We start from the raw sequence: 23,518 nt of genomic DNA on the forward strand, positions 1-23,518 counted from the left end.
ACCAAAACATCCTATCTTACAATGAGCCCAGTGCGTAGCACATGTTTCTCCAGTGACCAAGCCTTCCCAAGAGGCCCTTGTCCTCCCCCTCTACAAGCTCCTCAGTACTGCTCCATTACTGTGTGCCAGTGCACTATACTGAGTCAAAGACTGATCTAGATTTTTAAAGAGAAAACTCTAAAAACAATTTGTTTATTTTTTAATTATTCACAAATTCAGTTCAAAAGTAGCCAAACAAATAGTTGAATTGCAGCAATTTAGAGATTCTAATAAGCAGTTAAGAGTGGAGTGAGACAAGTTTTTCCTAACGGGCTTTTCTGCTGAAGAAATCACACCATATATTTCTTAAAATGTTTAACCAGGTTCCTTCAGTGAGGATTCCTAACCTATAAAACTAAGCGCTCTCAGGTTGAGAGAGAACATTGAGCAGATTAATAGCCAGCTATAAGATGAGAAACAGCAGCAGAAAAATTATTTTCTCAGAGAAGTTACCAGTGAAATCCCAAAGGAAACTGCACTATTCAATACATATAATGAAGCAATAAAGTTTCTTTACAATCCAAACTTATCCAAGACAACCAGCTCAAAATATGACTGCAAAGCCTTGCAGATGATTCTCTTAGTTTTCCACCCTGGCACTCAGTACTAGCGACCCAAGCATAGCGATCAGAAACTTAATGGGAAATGCAACCCTCAAGACAGAGAATCATGACTTTTAAATTAGCTATTACAACACAGGAAGATCTACAAAATACTATGGAAAAACTTCCTTGAAAAGTTACACTGATTGGTCAGTCACCATCAAAAAGACAGGTAGACATTTTTAGAAAAAGCATTTGTATGAAACAGAAAACAAAATGTTTCACTACTTAAGTCTATTGTGTGCACACTGAACACTGCGCAGACCTCTGACCCCTCATTTTGAGGGGAATGTAGGGGAACTAGAAAACAAACAGCAGAACAGCAATGCTGAGCAAGAGACATGCAATCTCTTCTGTGTAAGAAGAGACTTGATAAACTATTGTTCTTCAGCTTGGGGGGGGGGACGGGGACAGGGGGGATGACAAAACACACGACAACAACAAACAGTATGGGATATACGCTGCCTTTGGTTTATCAGGTCTAGCAACAGAGTCATTTTTCTCTCTTCAGATGCTAAAAAGCTCCCATTCTGCTCTTGAGGAAGTTCTAGAATTTGAAGTCTATGGTATCAGACTACTGATCCATATTTTCCTACCTTCTTGCACAATCCTTTTTACAGTATGCAAGATGTTTGGTAGTACTTAGATATCTGTACTTTCAAAATGTCCTTGTGATGTAATGAAGCAGTGTTTTAACTCCGTAGGTAATAGGCTATGACAGAGATTTCAGGCACTTAATTCCAAATAGAAAACGAACTTCTAATGGCACAAAGTCTAGCTGGAGGCCAGTAACTAGCGGCGTACCTCAGGGGTCAATACTGGGTCCAGTCCTGCTCAATATCTTCATTAATTATCTGGATGATAGGGTGAAGTGCACCCTCAGCAAGTTTGCTGATTACACAAAACTGGGAGGAACGGCTGAGGCACCAGGGGGTCATGCTGCCATCCAGAGGGACCTTGACAGGCTGGAGAAATGGGCTGATGGGAACGTCATGCAGTTCAACACAGGGAAGTGCAAAGCCCTGCACCTGGACAGCAATAACCCCATGCACCAGGATAGGCTCTGCGCTGACCTGCTAGAGAACAGCTTTACAGGCCAGACCCTGGGGGTCCTGGTGGACACCGTGTTGAACATGGGCCAGTAACATGCCCTTGTGGCAAAGGTGAGTGGTGTCCTGGGCTGCATTAGGAGGAGTGTTGCCAGCAGGTCGAGGAAGGTGATTCTTCCCCTCTACTCAACACTGGTGAGGACACAGCTGGAGTACTGTGTCCATTTCTGGGCCACCCATACATAGACATACTGGAGAGAGTCCAGCAGAGGGCCACTAATGATCAGGGCACTGGAGCATCTCTCATATGCGGAAAGGCTGAGGGCACTGGGAACATCCAACCTACAGAAGAGAAGGTTCAGGGGGGATCTCATCAATGTGTACGAATACCTGAAGGGAAGGTGTTAAAAGACAGAGTCAGGCTCTCTTCAGTGGTGCCCAGTGACAGGAAGAGAGACAATGGGCACAGACTGAAACACAGGAGGTTCCGGCTGAACATCAGGAAACACATTTGTACTGTGAGGGTGACTGAGCACCAGCACAGGTTGCCCAGGAAGGTTGTGGAGTCTCCCTCCTTGGAGATATTCAAAAGTAGTCTGTACGTGGTCCTGGGAAACCTGCTCTAGGAGACCTTGCTTGATCAGGAGGGCTGATGATCTCCAGTTTCCTTCCAACCTCAACCACACTGTGATTTTGTGAAATGGTGTTTTCAAACTAATTGGGACTAAGCCAGTATACTGTTTGGCTAAATATTCTCATGCTCCTCATCAATTTTCAGTGATTACTGTAATTTAATTTAGTATGAATAGGAGCATATATTTACACAATATAATCACCAAGAGAATTAGAAGAGATTCACAGGTTTATCGAAATCTGACACGCAATTCTTCATAAATCATTACCTCACTTCTTGCTCATAACCTGCTGTGTTTTCAGTTCCAGTTCTTGCTTCTCCTAAATGTATCTGCAATTAGTACAGTAACCTCTTTTCATTACTAGTTTTCACCATAAGCATGCTCCATTAGCAGAGAAATCCATAAGAATTAAAGTATGTTTTTTCCTGTGAACCAGATACAATCTGGATTAACAAGACAATGTCACTGAATGACTAATTTAGTATTACTCTGGCAATATGACTATCAGAGCATGTTTGCTCCCCTTCACTCTTTATCCCTTGAAATGCAAAACAGTCAATATTCTGATGCAGGTCCAGCTCAGATTCACAAACCCAAACCCTTTCGTCTCAAGAAAAATCAAATCACAAAAATCATGCTTAGTACAGTTTACACAGTAATTGATTTTAACAAAGAATAATGAGACACAGATTATGAAAATGCTCAACAGTTAACCAAAGCTGAGAATAAGCATTAGTTTATTCTTTTGTAGAAAGTGCCTAGTTGATTACAGCAGTATTGCTTTTAGGTCTGTCCTTAGTTTACCAGAGGAAACTGGATACCTGCAGATGAGCCATATTACTTGGAACAGTAAAACTAGAAGCGTATTTTACTAGTATGAATTCATTAACTGAATTTGTAGGTTAGAGTAATATTCCTAAAATTGAACCAGTCCTCGAAACGTTGATTCTGTGAATCAGAAACAGGTATTCAAATACTCCGAAGACAGATGAGGAAATATGAAACTTGTTTGTAGTCAGCAAACATAAGACACAGGAAGGTTTCCCAGAAATACAGAAACCTTAATCAGCTGTGTTCTATTTTGTCTTTAGTTGGGAAAGAAAAAAAAGTAATAATAATGGGGACCCTTTATGATAGTCATAATATGAATTTTAAGTATTCTCTTTTTTTGTTTTGAAATTACAAATGTATTTCCTCAAAATACCTGTATGCATAGCTATACATTCGTCTTAAATTTCTAACTGTTTTGCATTGGTATAAACACATTGGTATAAATGCTATTAAATCCAGATTTTTTGTTATCAAAATGTTGTAATAAAAACACTGGAGCTAAGGAAAGCTGGTTATTTTAAGTTTACTAAATTTCACAAGCTAGAATTCACCTTAGTTTTTGTAAAATAAAGGGCACAAATTGCCCTATCATCTATGCTGTTAACAAGAAAATTACAAAATCTAGGTCTCAGCTTTGCAAAGAACTGTCCAGCTTTTACTTTGGAATGGCCACCACAGTAAATATTTTTAGGGTATTCCTCTACAGGCTTTTGCAATCCCTTCAAAGAATTACCTCCTAAAAACATCAAAGAGCAATATCCCAGTATTATCTCTTATCAGATAATCTTTATCCTTCGTTTCACACCATCAACATATCCAAAGATTAAATTTCTTATGCATCTTCTTTCTAACAGAACTACAGCTACTGGGAACTTTTCTTGCCTGGTTTCAATAGGTAATGGCACTAATTCATATAGTATTCATCAGGGGGTGTAGAAAGAGAAAGTTGAAGGTAACAGTCTGAAATAAATACGGTAATTCTGATACAATTTCAAAACACATAGTGTTTAACAGCTCACAATTTCTCAGGAAAACAACTGCCTTCATCTTTGCTTCCTAATCCCACTCCTACTCCAAACCCTCAAAGTTGGTGAAGCAGTAGGAGGCAAAAATGAAAAGTAATTATTTTCTATGAAATATAGGACTGATATTCAATTAATTTCAATATTACCAGAATGCATTCTATCTCTTTACAGCTTCTCTGTCCCTGCAAGAAATAGTGTTTTCTAATTTCTCTCTTTTTCTAATTTAAGAAATGATAGCATCCACTCTTGAGTAACTGTTTAAAAAAAAAAAAAGTACCTGTGGCTGAAACGGTGGAGCAGTAGGCCCCTGCATGCCTTGTGACTGTTCATCCATTCTATCACGTAAAAGCGTCCCTTATGTCCTAAAAAGAGAAATACCATCATTACACTGTAATTCAATCTGTATTTATGATCAATGAACATCAGCAAAAGAACTGAAGAATTAATTTTCTCATTCGCATGCTTGAGTTTACTAACATTTAACTATTCCAGCCCTGCACTGTTTTGGGAAGGAAGTTTTCTTATGTTTAGCTGTTCTATAAAATGAAATAAATAACTATACACATCTGAACTTATTATTAAAAGATGTGCATTAAACTACTTGAGCCAGACAAATGGCTGTGTCTGAGAAAAGCTGCATCACCCCATTATTCTTCAGAGGCGCCAATCACTTGTTTAACTACATAGATGTCTGCTGGCCAGTACTTTAGACCTATGGGCAGCATGGGAAATAGCAAATCAGCAGATGAGTTGTAACTGCTGCATGCATACTGCTTATGTTGCATTAATTTATCTGTAGATTTTAGGGAGTATGCAAGAGTAGTTCCATCTAAACAGAAAAAAGCTAAACGTACACTCTGTACGTTCTGACAAGCTAGCTAAGAGGGCTTTAAGATATCATACCAGGAGCACAGCCTCTACTCCCAACTATGAGTCTCTCATATCCCATCAATAAGATCGGAGGACAGATGCCTGCCAAGTTCCCAAGATAGAGACACAAGGCTTTGACCAATGATAAGGGTTGCAAAACGTGCAGAATCATTGTTAGGAAGAATAGGAGACAAAAATGCAAATGCTCAAGAGGCTTTTTTCTCAGCTAAGCAAATCCTTTCTTAGGCTACACAACATTTTGTTGAGGGGAAGGAGGTGCAGCACCCAGTTTTATTGGTGCCTATGAGGGCCACCTCTGTTCAGATGAAGACAACAGAAAGTTCACTGGCAGCTTCAAATGCAAACAATGAAATAAGCTTTTATACAAATAAGGGGCAAGCCCTGAACAACTCTTTCATCATAAAAACACGAATTTTCTCTGCCTATTACCTGGTCAAACCTGCCAAGGCCTTCACAGGAACAAGAGTCATGTCTGACTGGAAAACTATTCTTGCTTTTCAATTTTTTTTTTTATTTTCTTATTTCCTGCTCCAAATCCCTAAAGTTCTAGAGATGGTTTGACACAAAACTTTTCTGATACCTATGATAAATTTATTGATAAATCTATATACTTCAAATACTGCAAACAAGTAGCTCTGTGTGCAGAACGTTTCACAAACCTTTCTTTAGAATGACTATGTAAAAATTTCTCAAATAGCATTTAAGTTCAGCATGAAAGCATACAATCTACTATCTCTGTTAAAACACACACAAAATAAATCTTCCCAGTAATTTCTTTAGAGAATATTTAAAAGGTTAGAAATAACTCTCAACAGAAAGCAGCAAACCTTAGAACTGTTTTTCAAAGCCCATTGCAAAATATTTAAGACACTAACAAATAGCTTGAGTTCACAGTACTGTTGTCATTCTTGCAGCATCATTGTGATAACATTACTAGCAGATAAAATAATCACAAAGTAGCTTTGCAGAGTTTTTCAATATACTGCCCTAGTGTACTAAACAGTGGATTGGATACACAAAACAAATCATTAGCAATCTGCTTTCACTCCCCCATTTAAAGCAGTCACCCCCTGCTATTACAGTACCATTAGCTACTCATAACACCAAACCACAGCCATCCTCCAGAGCAACTAAGGGTCCCAATGGCTTTGCCTTCCTATCCTTAGTACTCCTGTATAAAGCATACAGTTTTGGACTTTCTGTTGTTTTAGCTATCGGCTGTAATTAAGCCAAAGATAAAAGAGATCCGAAAAAGCAATCTCAGGCAGGTCAAGAGGCGGGGGGGGCGGGAATCAACTATCAAACTGAGGTGAGAGGCAGAGAAGAGGTAGGAATTGCGAAGATTTCCAAGACTGTCAGAATGAGCATGGTGAGAAAGAGGGAAACAGCTGGCGTATACATGCTGCACACCACTGGCTAGGCAATCTTTTAGCCAGCCCTAGGACACCAATATTGACACTTCTTACAAGTTCTAGAACACCTCCCGTACAACCTCCCCACCAAGGCAAGAAATCATAACACAACAGCACTGAAAATTAAACTGTTGTCACAAAACTGCACCTAAATTCTCCAGTTAGATCCACAGAGTTTTATGCAGTTGCAACAAATTGTGGGGGAGGAATGCATGGCAATCTTAAGGAATCTCCTACCAATTTCTTGCTGTAGAGATCCTTCTATCACTGCCAAGAAGACAAGAATTTTTTTCTGAAGGGCTATTTTGAAAAGCCTTTATAAGAATTTTATTCTTTGATAGCATCAATATTTCTACTGAAAGTTTTGCAGTGTGTTTTAGTAATATGTTTACATATTGAAGACTGTTGACCAATAGATAATTCCTATGCTCACAAACACTTGGTTCAAAATCCCCAGGGAAAAGAAGTAAATACAAAAGTCTTTATCCTCTATCGCAGACATTTATCCAAGATTAATGAAATCTAAGCTGGAATGTTTAGATGATGTATGCTGATCCAGGAAATATACAACCCGCTCGTCTTGTCTGAATGGTCAGAGGCACTGACCAGAAGTGTCTGGGAATTTGTCTTTTTCTTTTTTTTTTTTTTTAAATTTAGGAAAGAGTAGAAAGGGGAGAAGTCATATCATTACCACTGCCAGTGGCTCTGCCCTCTGTGGTTTGTTTTTATTATAAAAGCAAGCAAACTAAAGAGGTAACAAACATGTTCTGCCATAGCAAGCATGGAAGATTTAACTTGTGCATTTCTTGTTGCTTTTGCAGAGGAAAGGCAAAGATCGGTATTTTCTGTCCATATATGGAGGGTCTTTTTTTTTTTTTAACTTGCTTTTATCTTTGAAGACTGCACAATAGATTCACATTTTAGAGTAATTTGGCATTTTGCTCATACAAAATGCCAAGGATGCAAAATTAATCTTTTGTACTGTTAGTTAACATAAGCAAGAATTAGATTTTGCTGCTGGACGACTGTTTTCACAGTGAGGCATGCCTTTCACCTTGATAATAAACTCCAGAGGTCAAAACATAGTAGTATAATATTTATCATCTTTAAATTTAAATTGAGGCTATAATTATTACTCTTCCAAACATGGTCTTCAAGTTCTAATTTATGGTGAAAAAGACACTAAAAATACTGCCAATGACTCATCACTTGTTTAAACTTGAAAAGCAAATACAAAACACATTTAAATGTGACATTTCTATCACCTCTTTTAACAAGCAATATGATGACCACCTTCTGCAAATCCATCACCATGATATATTGGTTCATGGAAGACAGACAACAGGTGAAGTGACAGGCAAGCCAACTATACCACCACCACCCAAAACTTCCAAAGTGCCAAACACAACTGATGTTTTTAAATGCTCTCACACTGATCATATAGGAGGAAAGGACTCCTTGCCTTCACCATACCACTTGCAAAGATAGGAACAATGAAAGACTCTCTGAATCATTTATCTTGCAAAGATGACTTTAACCATTTTGAAGATGAATATCATTTGGATTCAGACTAAACTCTACACAATGGCGATAACAGGAACACCACCATATACACTAAATCTGATACTTCAATTACAGTTACTAATACTTTGCAGGAATGAGAAGACTTTTGGTTAACTACTCATGCTTTAAATCTTTGTCTTTTTCAGTTGATCAAAACAATAGGTGGCACCTACACACAAAGGATGCAGGATGAAGTACCTGGGGATACAGACAACACAACTAATTTTTCATTTGAAATTGCAGTTGCATACCAACTCCCATAATTGACACTATTTACTCCACGGACTGAGTCCACCATACAGCAAAAGGAAGTTAAGTCCTCACCAGTAACTTAGACTATCAAACTGCAACTGCCTGAACTGGGTATAACACCTTTTCCTTTCTTCATATACAGGCCTCACTGTCCTTATCCACTTCCTTAGTGGCCACCTGTCAAAGGTCTCGGATATCTGCCCATGCACCTAAAGATCATGCAAAGTTACAAAGTAGCCCAAAATGCAAGGGTGCATTCCTGCACCCCATTGCTACAGAAGCTCACGTCCCACAGTCAGCACTCAGCTTTCCAGGTGTTTTCCACCAGCCTGCTAGAGGAGAGGTAGGACTACCCACGACTCTGTTAGTGAAATCAGACCAGAGGACCTACTCCTGAACAGGAACCAGAGCTCATCACTGACATTTCACTGGAATATATTTTAAAATAACATTTTTAAAAGAAAAAGACGACGTCTGGGAAAAACTTGAAATTCTTGTGACTTTTAAGTCTTGCAACTAAGTCTTTATAAACATCATCAAATTATTTCAGGAGAAAAAGCTTAAATGCACTGCCTAATCACATGAAACATGCTTTTTAAACACTAGTTTCATAGCTCAAAGTCCATAAGCCATTCACGCTGAAATACATTTCACAGTATTCAGGCAATAATGTTATTGTTTTAACAGATGGCAGTTCTACAACAACAAAAAAATACAATGCTTTCCTGTAGAAAACATCATTAATCGTCTCCATGATACCTGGTTTCCATTAGCTACATGCTATACACTTCTTTGTTAATTTTGGATCTTAAGTGGGGACATTCAATAATCAATGTCAAAGAAGAAACAGCTATACTTTAAAAAAAAGTATATACTTAAAAGAATATTCAGAGTGTTACAGTTCTGCGGAGAATCTGAAAATCTCAGTCTTTTTTTCCTGCAGAATATAGATGTAACTACTCCACATAATTGCTAACACAGAAAAACATGAAGTTGCACCATTCACAATGTGCTGATCAGGCACACAGTCACTTTAGTTGCTGTTCACAAAGGACAGAATGTACTATGTTTACTTCTGGATTACACCATCAATTAAGGCAGGTATTTTTAATTTTTACTATAACTATTATTTTAGTCATGTTAGAGCCAAGGCCCTTGAGAAACAGCTATCCATTTAACACCCTACATATTCCTTACATTTTGGTGTCAACTTAGATTCTTCAGTATCCAACATGGATGTAAAATGACAAATTTTAGATCCCTTAACTTTTCAACTATGTTTACTAACTAAATTCAAAGATAAGGATCATCCTCAGCTGAGGAAAAAAAAAAAAAACAAAACATATTAATATTAGTTTCCATATAGGCATACACGCTAAAGGAATATTCCCCTTTCTTCACATCACATGTTGACTCTCAGCTATCCAAAAGCACAATTTAAACCTAGGTAGAACAGTCAAATAGTCACTCTGGTTGAAACAACAAAAAAAAAACCCACAACAACAACAACAACAAAGAAAAGCACACACAACTGTGCTCTGGAAACAAGGGTTTAGATTTCTAAATGCCTTACTGAATATCCAAAACACAATTACCCAACCCACCACACCGGTGTTAATCCCAGCAGTTTATGCCAGGGAACCCAAGCGTGCCAGTCTGATTCCAGCTCTGCTCTCCGTCACCTGGAGAGCCACACTGACCTAACTGCAACTCTCAGCTCCCAGATCAAAGCCACATACCTTTTGGGAGGAGACAACCTTTAGACCCAGCAATAACAGCTTGGCCCTTAAGCTTGATGCAAGCAGGTTAAGAAACAGCCATCCTACTGGTTTATAAAACATACTGCCTTAACAGTCATTCTTTACCTCTAAGGCAAAAGGTTGGCCATTTGGAGGGAACTGGCTTGCTGGCCAAACCTGGCCCACACTTTGTCAGGTCACCAACACTGATCAACCCTCTTCAGCACCCACTCAACACTGGCATCCAGGGTGTAAGTTGCAGTTTACAAATTTTCAAAATGATTTTAAAAGCAAGGGCTCAGGACACAGACGGGGAAGATCCTGGGTGAAGCAAGAGAATGTTGGCAGCTGTAAACCGAGCATCCCGACTTTATTGTTTACGTTACATTAAATGACAGCACAGCTATGAGTTTTCCAAAGAAACGGGAAGTCAGAAGTCATGTCCAATAAAGCAAGCCAACTTGTAATCTAAACCTATTGTAATTCTTTAACATTAAAATGTAATTTTTTCCTGGTACTCCGCATAAACCATTGAACAGGAGAAACACAAGTTTTGACTTCATAATAGAAACATTTTACTTGCAAAGGGAAAGACACTTCAGTTTCATAGGTAATATTTTGAGTGCATTCCTAAAGACCAGGAAATACTTAGAAAACAACAGCCCACATAAGGTACCCCAAAAGCAGCTCTCAGAACGCTGAATATTTAATATGGGTATATTTAACACAAGCAGCAAGAGATTCTAACTGGAAAACAAAAATTCCCAATAATACGAATTACAGCACAGGACATACATAGTGTCTTTTCAGTAAATTATTCCTGACTAACACAGACCATTAAAATTAAATCTGGTTAAATACATCCACATTACTATGCCATCCATTCATAAAGTTACACACTCAGCTTAAAGATGGCATTAGAAGTCATGAAATAATGCTGAAACACTTTAAATATTTAAAAATAATAGCCAATCAATGCCTTTCCATTAACCACCATGATCTGTTACTGGTCAGGCTCCTGCCCAGCCCACATTGTCTATTTCTCAAAAATACTAAACTTTGTATCAGTCTGCTGTTAATCACAAATTACAAGAAACATACAATCCACAATGTAGTGTTGTCAATAAAATATTACAGTGAGTTATTTAATTTATAGTCTACTGCAATGTTGTCGATTATTTAAACTACCCATTCATTCAGTGAACAAATATTTGATATATGCCAAATAATTACCACACTAGTTTATTTTTCTCACTCCGTGAATAGCTAAGTTAGATGTATGCATTAATAAAGCAAAATGCATTTACACTGACACTCACTTGAACTCTGCCAAGACAATCAAGACCTCAGTTGGCAAGGGACAAAGCAAACTCAAGACTGCAAGACCAAGTTACTCATTAGCAGAGTAGAATATGTAATTTATCCCAATCGGTATACATACATATATATACACACACATATTATATATATGTGTAATAATATATAAATATGCACACATATATATACATGTGTCTATGCATATTTATAGTTCATGCATATATACCTACATGTGTGTACACACAGAATATTTACTATTAGTTGACAGTGGTAAAAATGAAATATTTGCTTCACATTGTCAAAAAAGAGTCTTCTAAAATGTGAAAAATAGACACTAATTTGTAAAATTCTCTGCAGAAGCATCTACATCAGAGAAAAGTTCTATTTGCAACTTTCAAAGCACTGAAAGTGATTTAATATAGATGCATATACAGAAGTAGGATTAGCCTTAATTTTAGAAATAGCTTCTAAAAGCCTTCAATTTTTGAATACACTACCAGATCAATGCTCCCTGTGGGACAGCAAGACACTCCTCCCCTCTGTAGGGACAGCCTTGAATGTGGACAACACAAATTCTCAGCACTTGTTAATCTACAAGTAGCTATCATCTATCTATATGGAAATAACCAATACTGAATTTTTCAAACTTATGTCCAAATTCCCTACTTATGGGTGATCCAGCCAAAGAAGCCAAAAACCACACAGATAGTTAAGCTGGGTTAAGAGTTGGTTTTAGCAAGAGCAGAAGTAACCATACACAAATAAAATCTACTTACAAAAAAGTAAGGGTTCATATGCAATTTGAACTAAGAGTTCACATGCTCTCTTGCATGAACTCTTTTCACTAAGAGTTCATATGCAATTTTCTCATCTGTTCATCCCGATTTATCTGGCATATTTTCATTTCAACCCTGAAAACACACATGCCAGTCATTGTCATTCCCCAACTACTAAGAGTTTGCTCTGTCAGTGCTGTCTGACTAGAAGTTGAAAGTCCAAGCTCTTTTGCTTCACAAGTCCGCTTCCCTTCCTCTTCATTCATTTGCACAATTTAAGAAGTTGTATTTTGTTTACTTCTCCCTCTCCCTTTCAATTATGTCACTCAAGTAGATTGCTTATCTTGTGAGGTGCTCCCAAAGGGTTGTACATGCACTGACTTGCCCTTCCTTTAACCATTTGTTTGTTATTTCATACGAACTGAAGAAGAAACAGGAACTGAAACTGCTCCGGCAGTAGGCTTCTACATTTTCATTTAACTTCTATTCACCTGGAAAGAAATTTGATAACCCATTTCTTCATACTGAATAGCCAGTTATAAAGGACATAGGTGGATCATGATCACGTCAAAGTGAAAAGTTTTGCAGGGAATGAAGTATCATATCTAACCATGATACTATCAAGAAAGCAAATCCTCAGCCCACATCACCCTCTGTTGTGCTGCTGCCTCTGTAAGGATGCGGTTCTAAGACAGCGTGAACTGATTATGTGATGCTGCTGCTTCCTCTGCCTTCAGCCATGCCTTCCAGACTCTGTTCCTTCCAGTGGGGTTCCTGTGGCTACCCAGACTCCTGGTAAGGTAACTGAAACTAGCTGAAAACTAACCTTGACAAAAAGTCACTTTTTTCCAGTACAGTTCCCTGAATCGTTCCATTGCAGAGACAAGGACAGAACTGTGATGGCAAAAGATAGAGGGGAAGACATAGCTGGGGATAGAGCAGCCCTAACTTAGATCAGTTAAATCTGTTGTCAAATTACACCTCTAACGTGAAATTACACAAGCCAATCTAACAGGTCAGTGACACCAAAGGTCTTGCTTTCTCTCCTTTCTCTGCCACATGATCCTGCGTAGCCATCTTGAACTCTTTGGACTTTTTGCTGAGCTGATTTAATTCCCTAATGCAGCTGGGTTTACATTCTGCAAGCAGTGAGCTGAGTCAATGCATATGGGAGTCTGTTGAATGCCAGAGAAAAAGTAAGTAGGGGAAGTTCAAAGATGGGAGATGTAGGAAGGAGATTGTAGGAGAAACAGAACATCTCCCTTCTGGCAACAGCATGCTAGTACAATAGCTCACCACATTTCATTTTACTTCATCCTTCGGTAGGGATGCTAATAAGTATTTAAACCCAAAATAGCTATGACAGGAAGGCAAGAGCCAGCATAGAGAGAAGGCAATTTATTCAACACCAAGCCAAGAGTTTTATCAACAAAATACTGTATGGGAAAGTAGAAATAGGAAACAAAATAAATGGAAAGAGAATAAACCAGGGTGAGAAGTCAAACTGCAAAAAAAATGCAAAGATTTTCAGAGAAAGGAAGCTAAGACATGATTTGGAAACCCTTACACCCTCAAAACCTTGCAACTCCAGTACACAGAGACGGAGAAGAGCAGACCTTTCCCTAACAAAGGGATGGTTTTAAATGCATCTGTAAAAATAAATTATTCATAAAGAGATGCTGAAGAGATTTACTAAAAGTGTAAACAGCTGAGCTTCACACAGGAGTCAAAAAAGATCCAGGATAAATTAAAAGGCTGGAAGCATTATCAGATAAACCCATTACTGCTAGGCACAGGGGAAGAAACACCCAGTTTGGAAGGCTGGCTGCATACAACTGTGCCACAACCATGGCTGATAACATCCACATTGCTACAGGTGAAGTAGAACACATTTAACAATAAATTCCACATAATCCTTAAAGAAATGTCTACATATCTTAGAAACCAGTGCAAGACAACACCCTGTGATATCGTACTACAGGTGTTAGATGCACGTTCACAAGCTGAAAAAAATATATCTGTAGTATATAGTTTAAAATCTGTGCTACCCTAAAGATGATTATATGAATAAAGCACTATACAGAAACAGAAAAGAAACGCAAGCCATATTTAACAGGCTTTCTATGACCCTCTGACTAGCATTACCTTTGAATCCTGAAACTACGCATGACAGTAGCGAGTAATCCAGGATCCCTGCGTCCAGAAGCAAAGCAGCTAGCAGCCAGCACACTCACTTCAGAAGCAGGCCAACACTCAAGTTCACAGCTGTTTCTATGTTTTACATTAAACCACCACTGGCTAACACACACAAGATCCATTCCTGGTTTTGGAGTATCCTCAATTACTATCTGTACATTAAGTGCTCTGTTTGCAGGCTGCTTGCTGCTCCTCTTCTGAACTCCTACTTATCGCCATGAACTTCACAAGCAGCCCACGTACCTAACGCACAGTTCTGAATTTCAGTCAGGGCAAGTACTGGAAGTTCACTGCTGCAAAGACAACTCCTTTTTTGGATCTGCTCTCAGATGAGGATGAAAAGGGTACAGAAGAAGGGCCTCTACAGGACAGAATGCTATGCATCTTCCCACCACAAGTTTTTACTTATTTTAGAATTAACTTTAAGTTCACCTGTGATATTTTGCCTTCCAGCTTTCAAGGAATCAATAATTTTGTAAGCTTTATACACTTAAAACAGAAGATTAAAATGAACTGAAAAAGATTGGTTCATCAACACTTCACAACACCTAACTCAAACCTTTCCCAAAGATTTCAGCAAGGACCTAATCTACAAGCTCTACATGTACTTTTATGACATTGTAAAGTAATTAATCTGGTCTAACACAGATCTAGCTATTAAATAAGACAGCAATAACTTTGTTATAAATCATTCCAAGCAGATTAAAGCAAAGAGGCTCGAATGCAAACTCCCGAATGCCAGATGATGCAAATAGTCTATTTACTTTGTCACCTATCATCAACAGCAAGAAGTCACTAATATCACAAGATTAACTACGTGCAATCAGGTTTTAAACATGATTGTTTACAGTATTTTCTTACAAATTCTTCTTTTTAATGCCTTGTTTAAAATTTTATAACAAATTTCCTTACATAAGCATGTGTTCTGTTTGCCCAACAGGGAATAATGGCACTTGAAATATACTGCATATTTTCTAGCTACAGAAATCACGACTGAATCACAGTTATGTTTCACATGCCAGAGACAAACGCACAGGATTATCTTCACCAGAGAAGCAACTCATTTTAATGGCATTGCTTCTCTTCAGCTTTTTTAACTAACCTGACAGGAAGAATCCTTTTAATACTTACTAAAAAGGAAACGGGTAGTGATGATGTACTTCACTTGAGGGCTGAATTCCTTCCCATGTGGCCAGGGGTCAAATGGTGATAAAGACAGCAAATCGCTGCTCTAAAGGCTGCCCTTATCACCACTTTGGTATTTTGGTCAGTTATTTTCATCTCTGTTGCAAAGCACATGGAACGTAACCAAACCGAACAAGTCTTCTGGAAATTAGTCAGTTAACTCCTATGACCATCCATAGTATTAACCTGCACAAGATAATCCTCCCCACCCCATCACTCCTAAGCACTACTCCTTGGGAATCAGGAGGGATTTTTGGATCATCCCCAAATAATCAAAAAAATTCCCTTGGAGGTAGAGAAGTTATTGCAGTTTGACTTTTCTCAGGACACTTTTCAAGGTAACATGAACTCGTCTATGCAGCACAGATATTTAGAACAATGTCAAACTTCAGAAGGCAACAAGGCATCGATGGCGATACAACTGGATGTAGGGCTAATGTAAACTCAGGATACTGTACTCAGTTTATTAAACATGGGGGGTTTTTGCATGTATGAACAAATTGCCTCACCAAATTGTCTCTGTGGACAAATATACTGGACTGGTTTTGTTCTCTGCAACTGAGCTTGACTTCGATGCACAAAAAAGAAAGGTATGGGTGGGCTATATGGCCCTGTCTTACAATTCAGAAGGTACCACAGGTCACAGTAAAATGAGCAACTGACTTCTTGTACTCTATTTCTCATTTGAGTTTCTCATATGCTCACAGGCCTTCAGATGAACTCTAAAATGTTAGATTTTTTTCTTCTTTGGAAACAAGTTTCTATGGTGGGGATGAGATCCTACTTGTCTAATTCTTGTAGACCCTAGAAGACACTGTGATAAGTCAATCAAAAAAAGATTTTCAGTTGGCTAAAATCCCTTGATTTGTTCTCAAATTATTTTTTTACTCCAATGACTAATTAGTATGTTGAATGCAAGATATCTCTGATAAAGGCAGTATCTCTACCCTTACAGTGAATATCTCTAAGTGTGCTTCAAGAAGTCATCTATCCTAACATCAAATATTTATAATATTTTCATGCTTTGAAATTAAAGAACAAGTGTTCTTTATATACTCTTTCTTCCAGTATCAAGACAAACCTGCAGGTCTTTAAGTTCTTACTTTAAAGCTGTTGGACATTGCTTGTAAGTTTCCCTCTTTCCACAACACAAAACAGTTTTTTCCACTAAGTCTTTCATAGCCCATGAACTAATAACTGTTTTCTACTGCATTTTGTCCCTCTCAAGACCGCCTGAGTCCAAAATTTCAAATACAGACATTTCTATAGCACTGCAACACTGAATTGTCTCCTAGATAGCCTTGAAAGTAAAATATTTTTAAGCTTCATTCTTCCTGATTTAGCAAGCTGCAAATATCCACTTGATATCTAATCATCCAAAGTGTCTGCCTTACAGATTAACATATCATTCACTGTAATTTCTGCATCTCACACTTGCAATACAACTTTATACAGGAAAAATATCCAGTACATTCAGCAAGATTACTATGCATCTGTGACCTTTCCTCAGAAGTGATGCTGCCATTGCAATCTGAGAAAATGGTGCTATCGCCTCAAAGGTGACAAAAAAAAAGTTTTCCATTCAGTTGGTGCAAGAAGTGAAAAAATTTAAGAAATCATTTTTTCTACTATCAAGAATCAAATACTTGTGCAATATAATGCACACACACTTCATAACCTTTTATCAGAAGCAGGTTTAACTTCCTAAGTAGTTCTACCATTCAAGAAGTGATGCTCCCTCACAAAATGCAAAGCAAAACGAAACACCTTCTGCCCAAAGAACAATATTCTTAACTTCTGATTCCTAAAGCCAAGCAGGCATAGTTTGCAGGGACACAAAGTGGAATTCAGGGCCGGTGCTACTATAACCAAGATCAGGTGCTACGCAAGTTAATCAGAGGAGCACGGGGCAGGGGGTGGGGAAGGAAAAAACCCCAACAGATGGAGGATGCCTCAATTCCAGCGTTTCCCACTAGGCCTCAGCTCCAGCTCCTCACAGCCTCCGGGGGCTGGTGAGAGAAGAGATGAGGAACCGCCGGCATCCCCCTCTGCCCTCCTGCCTGCCCCAGGCGCTGCGCTCCCGCCTGGGACAGGGCTCTCTCGACTCTCTACCACAGGGCCGTGGCTCCCAGTGACGACGCTATTTTTAGCCAGTGCCGTGTGAAACCCGCCAGACTGGGCTGTCCCCCTCGGCTGCCCCGGGGAGCATCTGCCCGACACCAACCTCCCAGGTGAGAGGAGGGCAGAGAAGCCTGGAGGAATCCAGCTGGAAACGACGAAAAACATCATGGAAAGAAGCTCCGCTTGCGGTATTAACCCGAAGAGCCCAGGCAAGAGGCACGGGGCGCCGCGGCGAGCGGCACGGCGGCCAGGCCGCAGGCAGCCTGAGGCGCGCTGAGGTGGCCGGGCCGGGCCGCCGCCAGCCAGGGCCCCCGGCCGCCCGCCTGCCTCTCGACGGAGGCAGGCGTGCTCTGCAGCAGGGCCAGCCATCGCGGGGCGAAACATCACAGCAGCCCTCAGGGAGCCGCTTCCCCAACCGCCACCACAACATTCCGGCGCCCCCACAGCGGCCGACCCTGCCCCTTAGGCCGCGGGGCGCCGGGCAGGTGACGATACGCACATGCGAGGCGCAGGCACAGCCGCGACCCCTTCAGGGCCGGCCGCGGCCATCCCGCCCCCTCGGCACGGCGCAGAAAGTTTCTCGCTTCCAGACCCACACCGCTCCCTCCCCCTGAGGCGGGCGGAGCGGCAGCTGCCGTGCCCAGTAGCACTACGACCGAGAGCCCCGGCGACCAATGGAAGGAGGGCGGAGGCGGGACCCCCGGCAGCCGCCCGCGCGGAGCGGTTGTGGCAGCGCCTCCAGGAGAGTGGGCACGGCCACCGCGACCCCCGCCGCAGCCGCGGCCCCGGCCCCGCGCCCCGCCGGCAGCCTCGCCGCTACCCCGCTCACCGGGAAGCCTGGCTCCGCCTTCTCCTGGTGCGGGGGCCCGGAACCGACCTCCTCTCCTCCCCGGCTTCTCCGGCGCCTCAGGCCCGGGGCCGGGGCCGGGCCGGACCTGGCCGCGGGCGCCTAGCGGGGCTCCTGGCGGGCGGCTCAGACACCCGCAGCTGCCCCGACCTTTTCTCCACCCCCTGCTGCTCCTGCCGGGCCCGTAAACATCCCGGCATCCCCGAGGACGGAGGCGGGGCGGCCGCCGGGCCCCGCCTCGCACCGCCGCCCGACTCCCGGCCGGAGGAGAGGGGTCCGCCGCCGGCGGCGGGGCTCCTCTCCGCCGGGCCCGCGCCCCGCTGCCTGCCGGGCGGCGGGAGCCGCGTGAGGGAAGGGGGTGCCGGCAGAAGTTTCCGTCCGGCGCTGGGCAGCCGGGACCCTGCCGGGCGGCCTCGTCCCGCGGGGTGACCGGCACTGCCGAGCGCGGCTCTGCCCCGGAACGCCGGTGCTGCGGCCGAGGGCTTGGCTGGCAACCAGCTAATAAATCCAGCGTGCATCCAGCGGCAGGGAGCGCCGGCCGGCTTCCTCTGCCTCTCTGTATGCGGGTAAATTTGCAGCTCGTTTGAAAATTACTTGGCTTGCAAGTGTTTTGAGACAGGGACCGTTCATCTGCTGCGTGTTTATACTATCGAGTACAATGGGGCCTTCATCTGCACAGGCACTGCAGGCACCGCAGTAATACAGCAATTACGGAAAGCGCAGCACTCTCCTGGCAAAACCAGAAGCGTGCAGGAGCAGAAGTACAAGCTCAGGCCTCTGGAAAACAGGGACTTGTTCTTCCGCAGTTCAGTGAACAGCACTGGTCTAAGGCTTTGGCCCAGTCTGCTTTGGAAAACACTGCATGTCAAACAAAGTACTTTTCATTTTGTATATAAGTTGTGATGCTCAGCCTACAAGATACTAGGTATTGACTGAGTATCAGCTGGAAGTGACTCAAACTCCTTTTTGCTGAACTTGGAGAAATAAAAGTGACAGGAACAAAAAAAGACCAGACTCTCAATGAGTCCTGTCCCACCAGCTTCTACTTTTGCAACAGCACTGAAGTTAAGTAGATAAAAAATACTGAATTCCAGAATACTACAATTTTTCAGGTTCCTGGAAGTTTAGCCTGCTTCAGGATGAGGAAAAGCAATTAACTTCACAGAACAGAGATCTTAAGAACCAACAATGGGGAAGAAGTATGAAAGCTGACCACAATTTCCCCAGTAAGGTTATGGATTATTGTGATCAAATGGCTTCTTCCTCAGGTGTGGAAACCCTCTGTAAAAGACAGATCTCTGGCATTCCAGTGAGAAAACAGTAATTTAAAACTATCTTGAATCAGAGGTACTTTATTTTTTCCAAAGCAAAGCCTCATTTCAGTTCTCATAAGGGTTGGGTTGGTTGGGGTTTTTTTCGTCACAGGTAAAGTTATACATGGTTTAAGTCTCTTGCAGAATAAATAGGAAATGGGCCAGTGTGTCTGGGAAGAGTCTATTTACCTCCCTCTGTACAAAATAATACTGTCTGCTTCTGTGGCAAACTCTTCAGCTTTGAGATATCTTCAGTGTGTTCAATGATACAAAGTCTAACAAAGTTTGCAAGGAAATTATTTTTTTGCTGGCTCTCATTTCTCTGATGTTAATGTTTTTATTAACCATTCTGCACATTTTCTCTTTGTTATAGCATTGGGTTATTTGAAGTCACTAGCCAAGTACAGTGACAAGGTGACCACTCTGCCTGTGGAATCAGACATACCCTATAATCTTCCCCTTTGAAGTGCATTTTGTATTTCTTTTGAAAAATACAGTCCAAAAGAATAAATAGGAATCATGATTAAGAGATTTATATTTTTTTCATGGGTAAGCTGTCTTGCAAAAGCAGTTTCTTGAACAAGAATTCCCTGGGTTCTTTGCTTGTAAAAAGTGCAATAGTTCAGGTTTCCCCACATACCTAAGAGTGAAAACTTGATAGATCCACCATATAATGTTAAGAAGTTACTCAAAAGAATTACAATCAGCGATTCCACTGAGTGCTTTCCATCTCCAAAAGTCCCTTTAGTCTCAACCAGAAATTTAGTTGTGCAAGACAGTCATATATTTGCAAAACCTCTGATGGAAAAAGGAGGAATCAATACTTGGTTTGTAGGTGACCACAAAATACCAAGTCTTATTAGGTATAAATTTTTGGCAAGTAAAGGCAATTACTACTATAATATCCAGCTATTGCTCTTTTCTAGAGTCTGTCAGATGGAAAATGAGCAGTTCACAATCACTGGGGGAAACCTAGGTAGCATTTGAAGCTTTCTCTACATTCACACATTAGAAGAGAATAACCCAGAGCTTACTTGCCTTTTTTTCCAGTAGGTTTCTCGCTGTCTTCCTTTGCTTAATCTGACTGTGTTGGGCTTTTTTGTCTTTCATCCTATTTTTATACTCACTGCACTTACTTGCATTCTTTTTCCTTGATTTTCTCCATGCTGTTATTTCACTGTAGCTACTGTTACTACATTTCTGTAGTACTTTGACTTCTCTGTTTAGTCACCTGAATCCAACGGCTACTTTAGCCTGACATTACCAATTCCTGCAGCATCTTCTCTTTCCCTTATTCCAGCGTTACCCTTCTTAGACGGTGGTTGTTTCCATTTTCTTTTTGGTGCTTGAGAATGAGAAAACCTAAAAATGAAGAGGTTTCTTCAGTTAATTAGTCCATCATCATGACCAGGCAAGAAGCCTTTTATATTAATGTAACTACAATGCACTCATTAATTTTAAATTTGCAAAGTGACAAATCTTCCACATAGCATGGAAGATTGTCTTGAGACTGGTGCTGTACGAATGTTTATTTATAGAAGGATGTTTTTCTTTGCTTTTAATACACATTTTCAGTTTAATAAATTAATCTAGTATTGCCTGTAATGGAGCCTTTATGTCAGACAGAATCAGAAAGGCAGAAGAGGCTCCAGAAGATCCAGTAGCCTTAGGGATTGTTATCTCTGGCAAATGCTGCTCTTGGAGGCTGGAGGGTACACTGCATAACCAGTTAGCAAAGGATTAGAGAAAATGGACAAAGACATGTTGGAATTAAGGATCTGGGAGGGAGAACATGGCTTGTTCCCTAAGTCTTACCAACTTCTGAAGGTATTGCCAGCAAATGCTCTACACCTGGAATCAAACAGGCTAGAGGCAGAAGGAGTACTTGACACTATTTGTCAATTGATGCTGCACTTTACTAGCCTTGCTATTATAAATCTATTTACATATCAATATTAATTTAAGAAAGCTCCACCAGTCTTTTTCTGATTATTGAAATCTGTGAATATATATAACCTATAAATACCGTCAGGGTTCAAGGATATAAAAAATATCAAATGATGACAAAGGATATTATTTGGATTGTCACAGAACTAGAATGGTGTTGTTTGCCAGGACTAAGCTACTGGACCTAAAACCAGCAAGAGACTGTTAGGTAACAATGTAAAAGTCGACTGGTGACTCAGATGTTTAGACCTACTCCCCGGATGATTCCTAACTTGCTTTCAGCTATTATCCAGGCCTCTGTACATCTAGATTCTTGAGATGTTCATTAACAGAATAAACTTCAGACTCAGGTAAAATATAGATTTCAAAACTTTAAAACTTTCAGGCAGAAGAGCTCACTAGGACAGTGGAGCATGGGAACAGATGTTTTTGGGGTCACAGAGGTGAAAGCATAACATAACAGCTCACTGGTTAACAGGTTCTTTAGGTTCTTCAAATCAATAATCTACAGGAAATTAATCAAAAGGAGCAACTGCTCTGCTCTAAGTCCTTGAAGCCTGAAAAGTCGGGCTTCGAGTTTCCCTCTATCCTGGTTCTTTGTGACTAACAGTGAAAACGCTAGGATAGCTGCCTGTGACATGGTAGGAGAAATCAGAAAGGCTGTGAAGGCAGGAGTAAAGAGACAGATCAGTTATATCTGGACTGGATAAATATTATGATAGGTCCTTATACAGAACTTAAACCTTTAGACAACATAAATCATTAAATGGAGCAATTCATCAGAGGAGCTTGGAGAACTCCTGATGTGGACCAAGCAGGGCACCAGACCTTCTTCAGACTTCCGTATCAAAGAACTGTTTCAGAATTTTGATCATAATATATTCAAACTCAACACTCTTGTAGAAGTGACAAGCCTGCATAAATTTACCATAGCAACAGTGAACATTGAAAAGATAACTACATAAAATCAAGGAAGTTTGTTAAAAGTAAATTAAAAGGAATAGCCAAAGGGGAAAACGACCTGTATTAGAATTTCTGAGTAAGTATGTAATCTATCAAAGCCAGTAAGAGGACCTCCGAAAGACTAGCAGAGCTCTACATGGAAACCAAAAAAGGCACTCCTAAAAAAAAATTGTGTTCAGATGAGGAAAACAGAAAATAGCAAAACTTCTGGCAAGCTAAATGTAAAACTGTAAAAGGCAGGCCAAAAGCATTTGAAGGAAAATGTTGGTAATGGTATAAAACTTTATTGTAAAACCTCTTCCAAATGCATCAGAAGCAGGAAGTCTGCTGTTGTAGACTTTGCAGAGTCAATAGATGATCATGATTTAAAGACAGAAGGATTCATCAAAGATAAGGCTAGAAAAATTGTTTGCTTAGGTAGATATTATGAGAGATTCCTAGAGGGGACCTCCTTATCCCACAGAAACCTGTTAGAGTTTTTGGAAAGGTATGTGGAAAGGATGAGCTTGGATGATGTAAGATTCCTGTATTTTAAAAACTCTGCTTGACAAAATCTTCACTAAAGCTTCTTACAGAAATTAAGCTGCCCTGCAATAACAGGAAAGGCCCTGTACTTAGCTAATAACTGATTTCAGATAGGAAAAAAGGTAGGAATAAATAATCCATCTCCACAGTGGCAGGAGGTTTCTACTAGAATCTCACAGGGATGTGTGCTGGGTCCATTGCTGTTTACATCCTCACTGTAAATAATAAAAGAGATAATAAGATGACTAAGTTTGCCAGTGGTACCAAATTATGCAGCATAATGATTAAAA

General features: G+C 40.6%; 1 protein-coding gene and 1 long non-coding RNA gene across 5 annotated transcripts in view; one reads left to right on the forward strand and one right to left on the reverse strand.

The window, feature by feature from the left end:
• The window catches only part of NEK7 (NIMA related kinase 7), an 80,477-nt gene extending 61,796 nt beyond the window's left edge, over positions 1 to 18,681 (reverse strand). The window contains exons 1-2 of one of the 3 annotated variants that reach the window (XM_072866432.1): positions 18,463 to 18,681; positions 4,459 to 4,543 (exon numbers count right to left, since the gene is read on the reverse strand). In XM_072866432.1, the coding sequence (XP_072722533.1) occupies positions 4,459 to 4,515 (57 nt within the window). In that variant the 5' untranslated portion in view covers positions 4,516 to 4,543; positions 18,463 to 18,681. Of the gene's footprint in view, positions 1 to 4,458; positions 4,544 to 14,276; positions 14,546 to 18,462 lie in introns of those variants that run through there. The other 2 variants (XM_072866431.1, XM_072866430.1) reach the window with 2 other exon arrangements.
• The window catches only part of LOC140653848 (uncharacterized), a 48,519-nt gene continuing 43,630 nt past the window's right edge, over positions 18,630 to 23,518 (forward strand). For both annotated transcript variants that reach the window (XR_012043251.1, XR_012043252.1), the window contains exon 1: positions 18,630 to 19,827. This is a non-coding gene — a long non-coding RNA (uncharacterized lncRNA). The remainder of the gene's footprint in view (positions 19,828 to 23,518) is intronic.

The sequence above is a fragment of the Ciconia boyciana genome, chromosome 7 (assembly GCF_034638445.1).
Source record: "Ciconia boyciana chromosome 7, ASM3463844v1, whole genome shotgun sequence".
NCBI lineage: Eukaryota > Metazoa > Chordata > Aves > Ciconiiformes > Ciconiidae > Ciconia > Ciconia boyciana.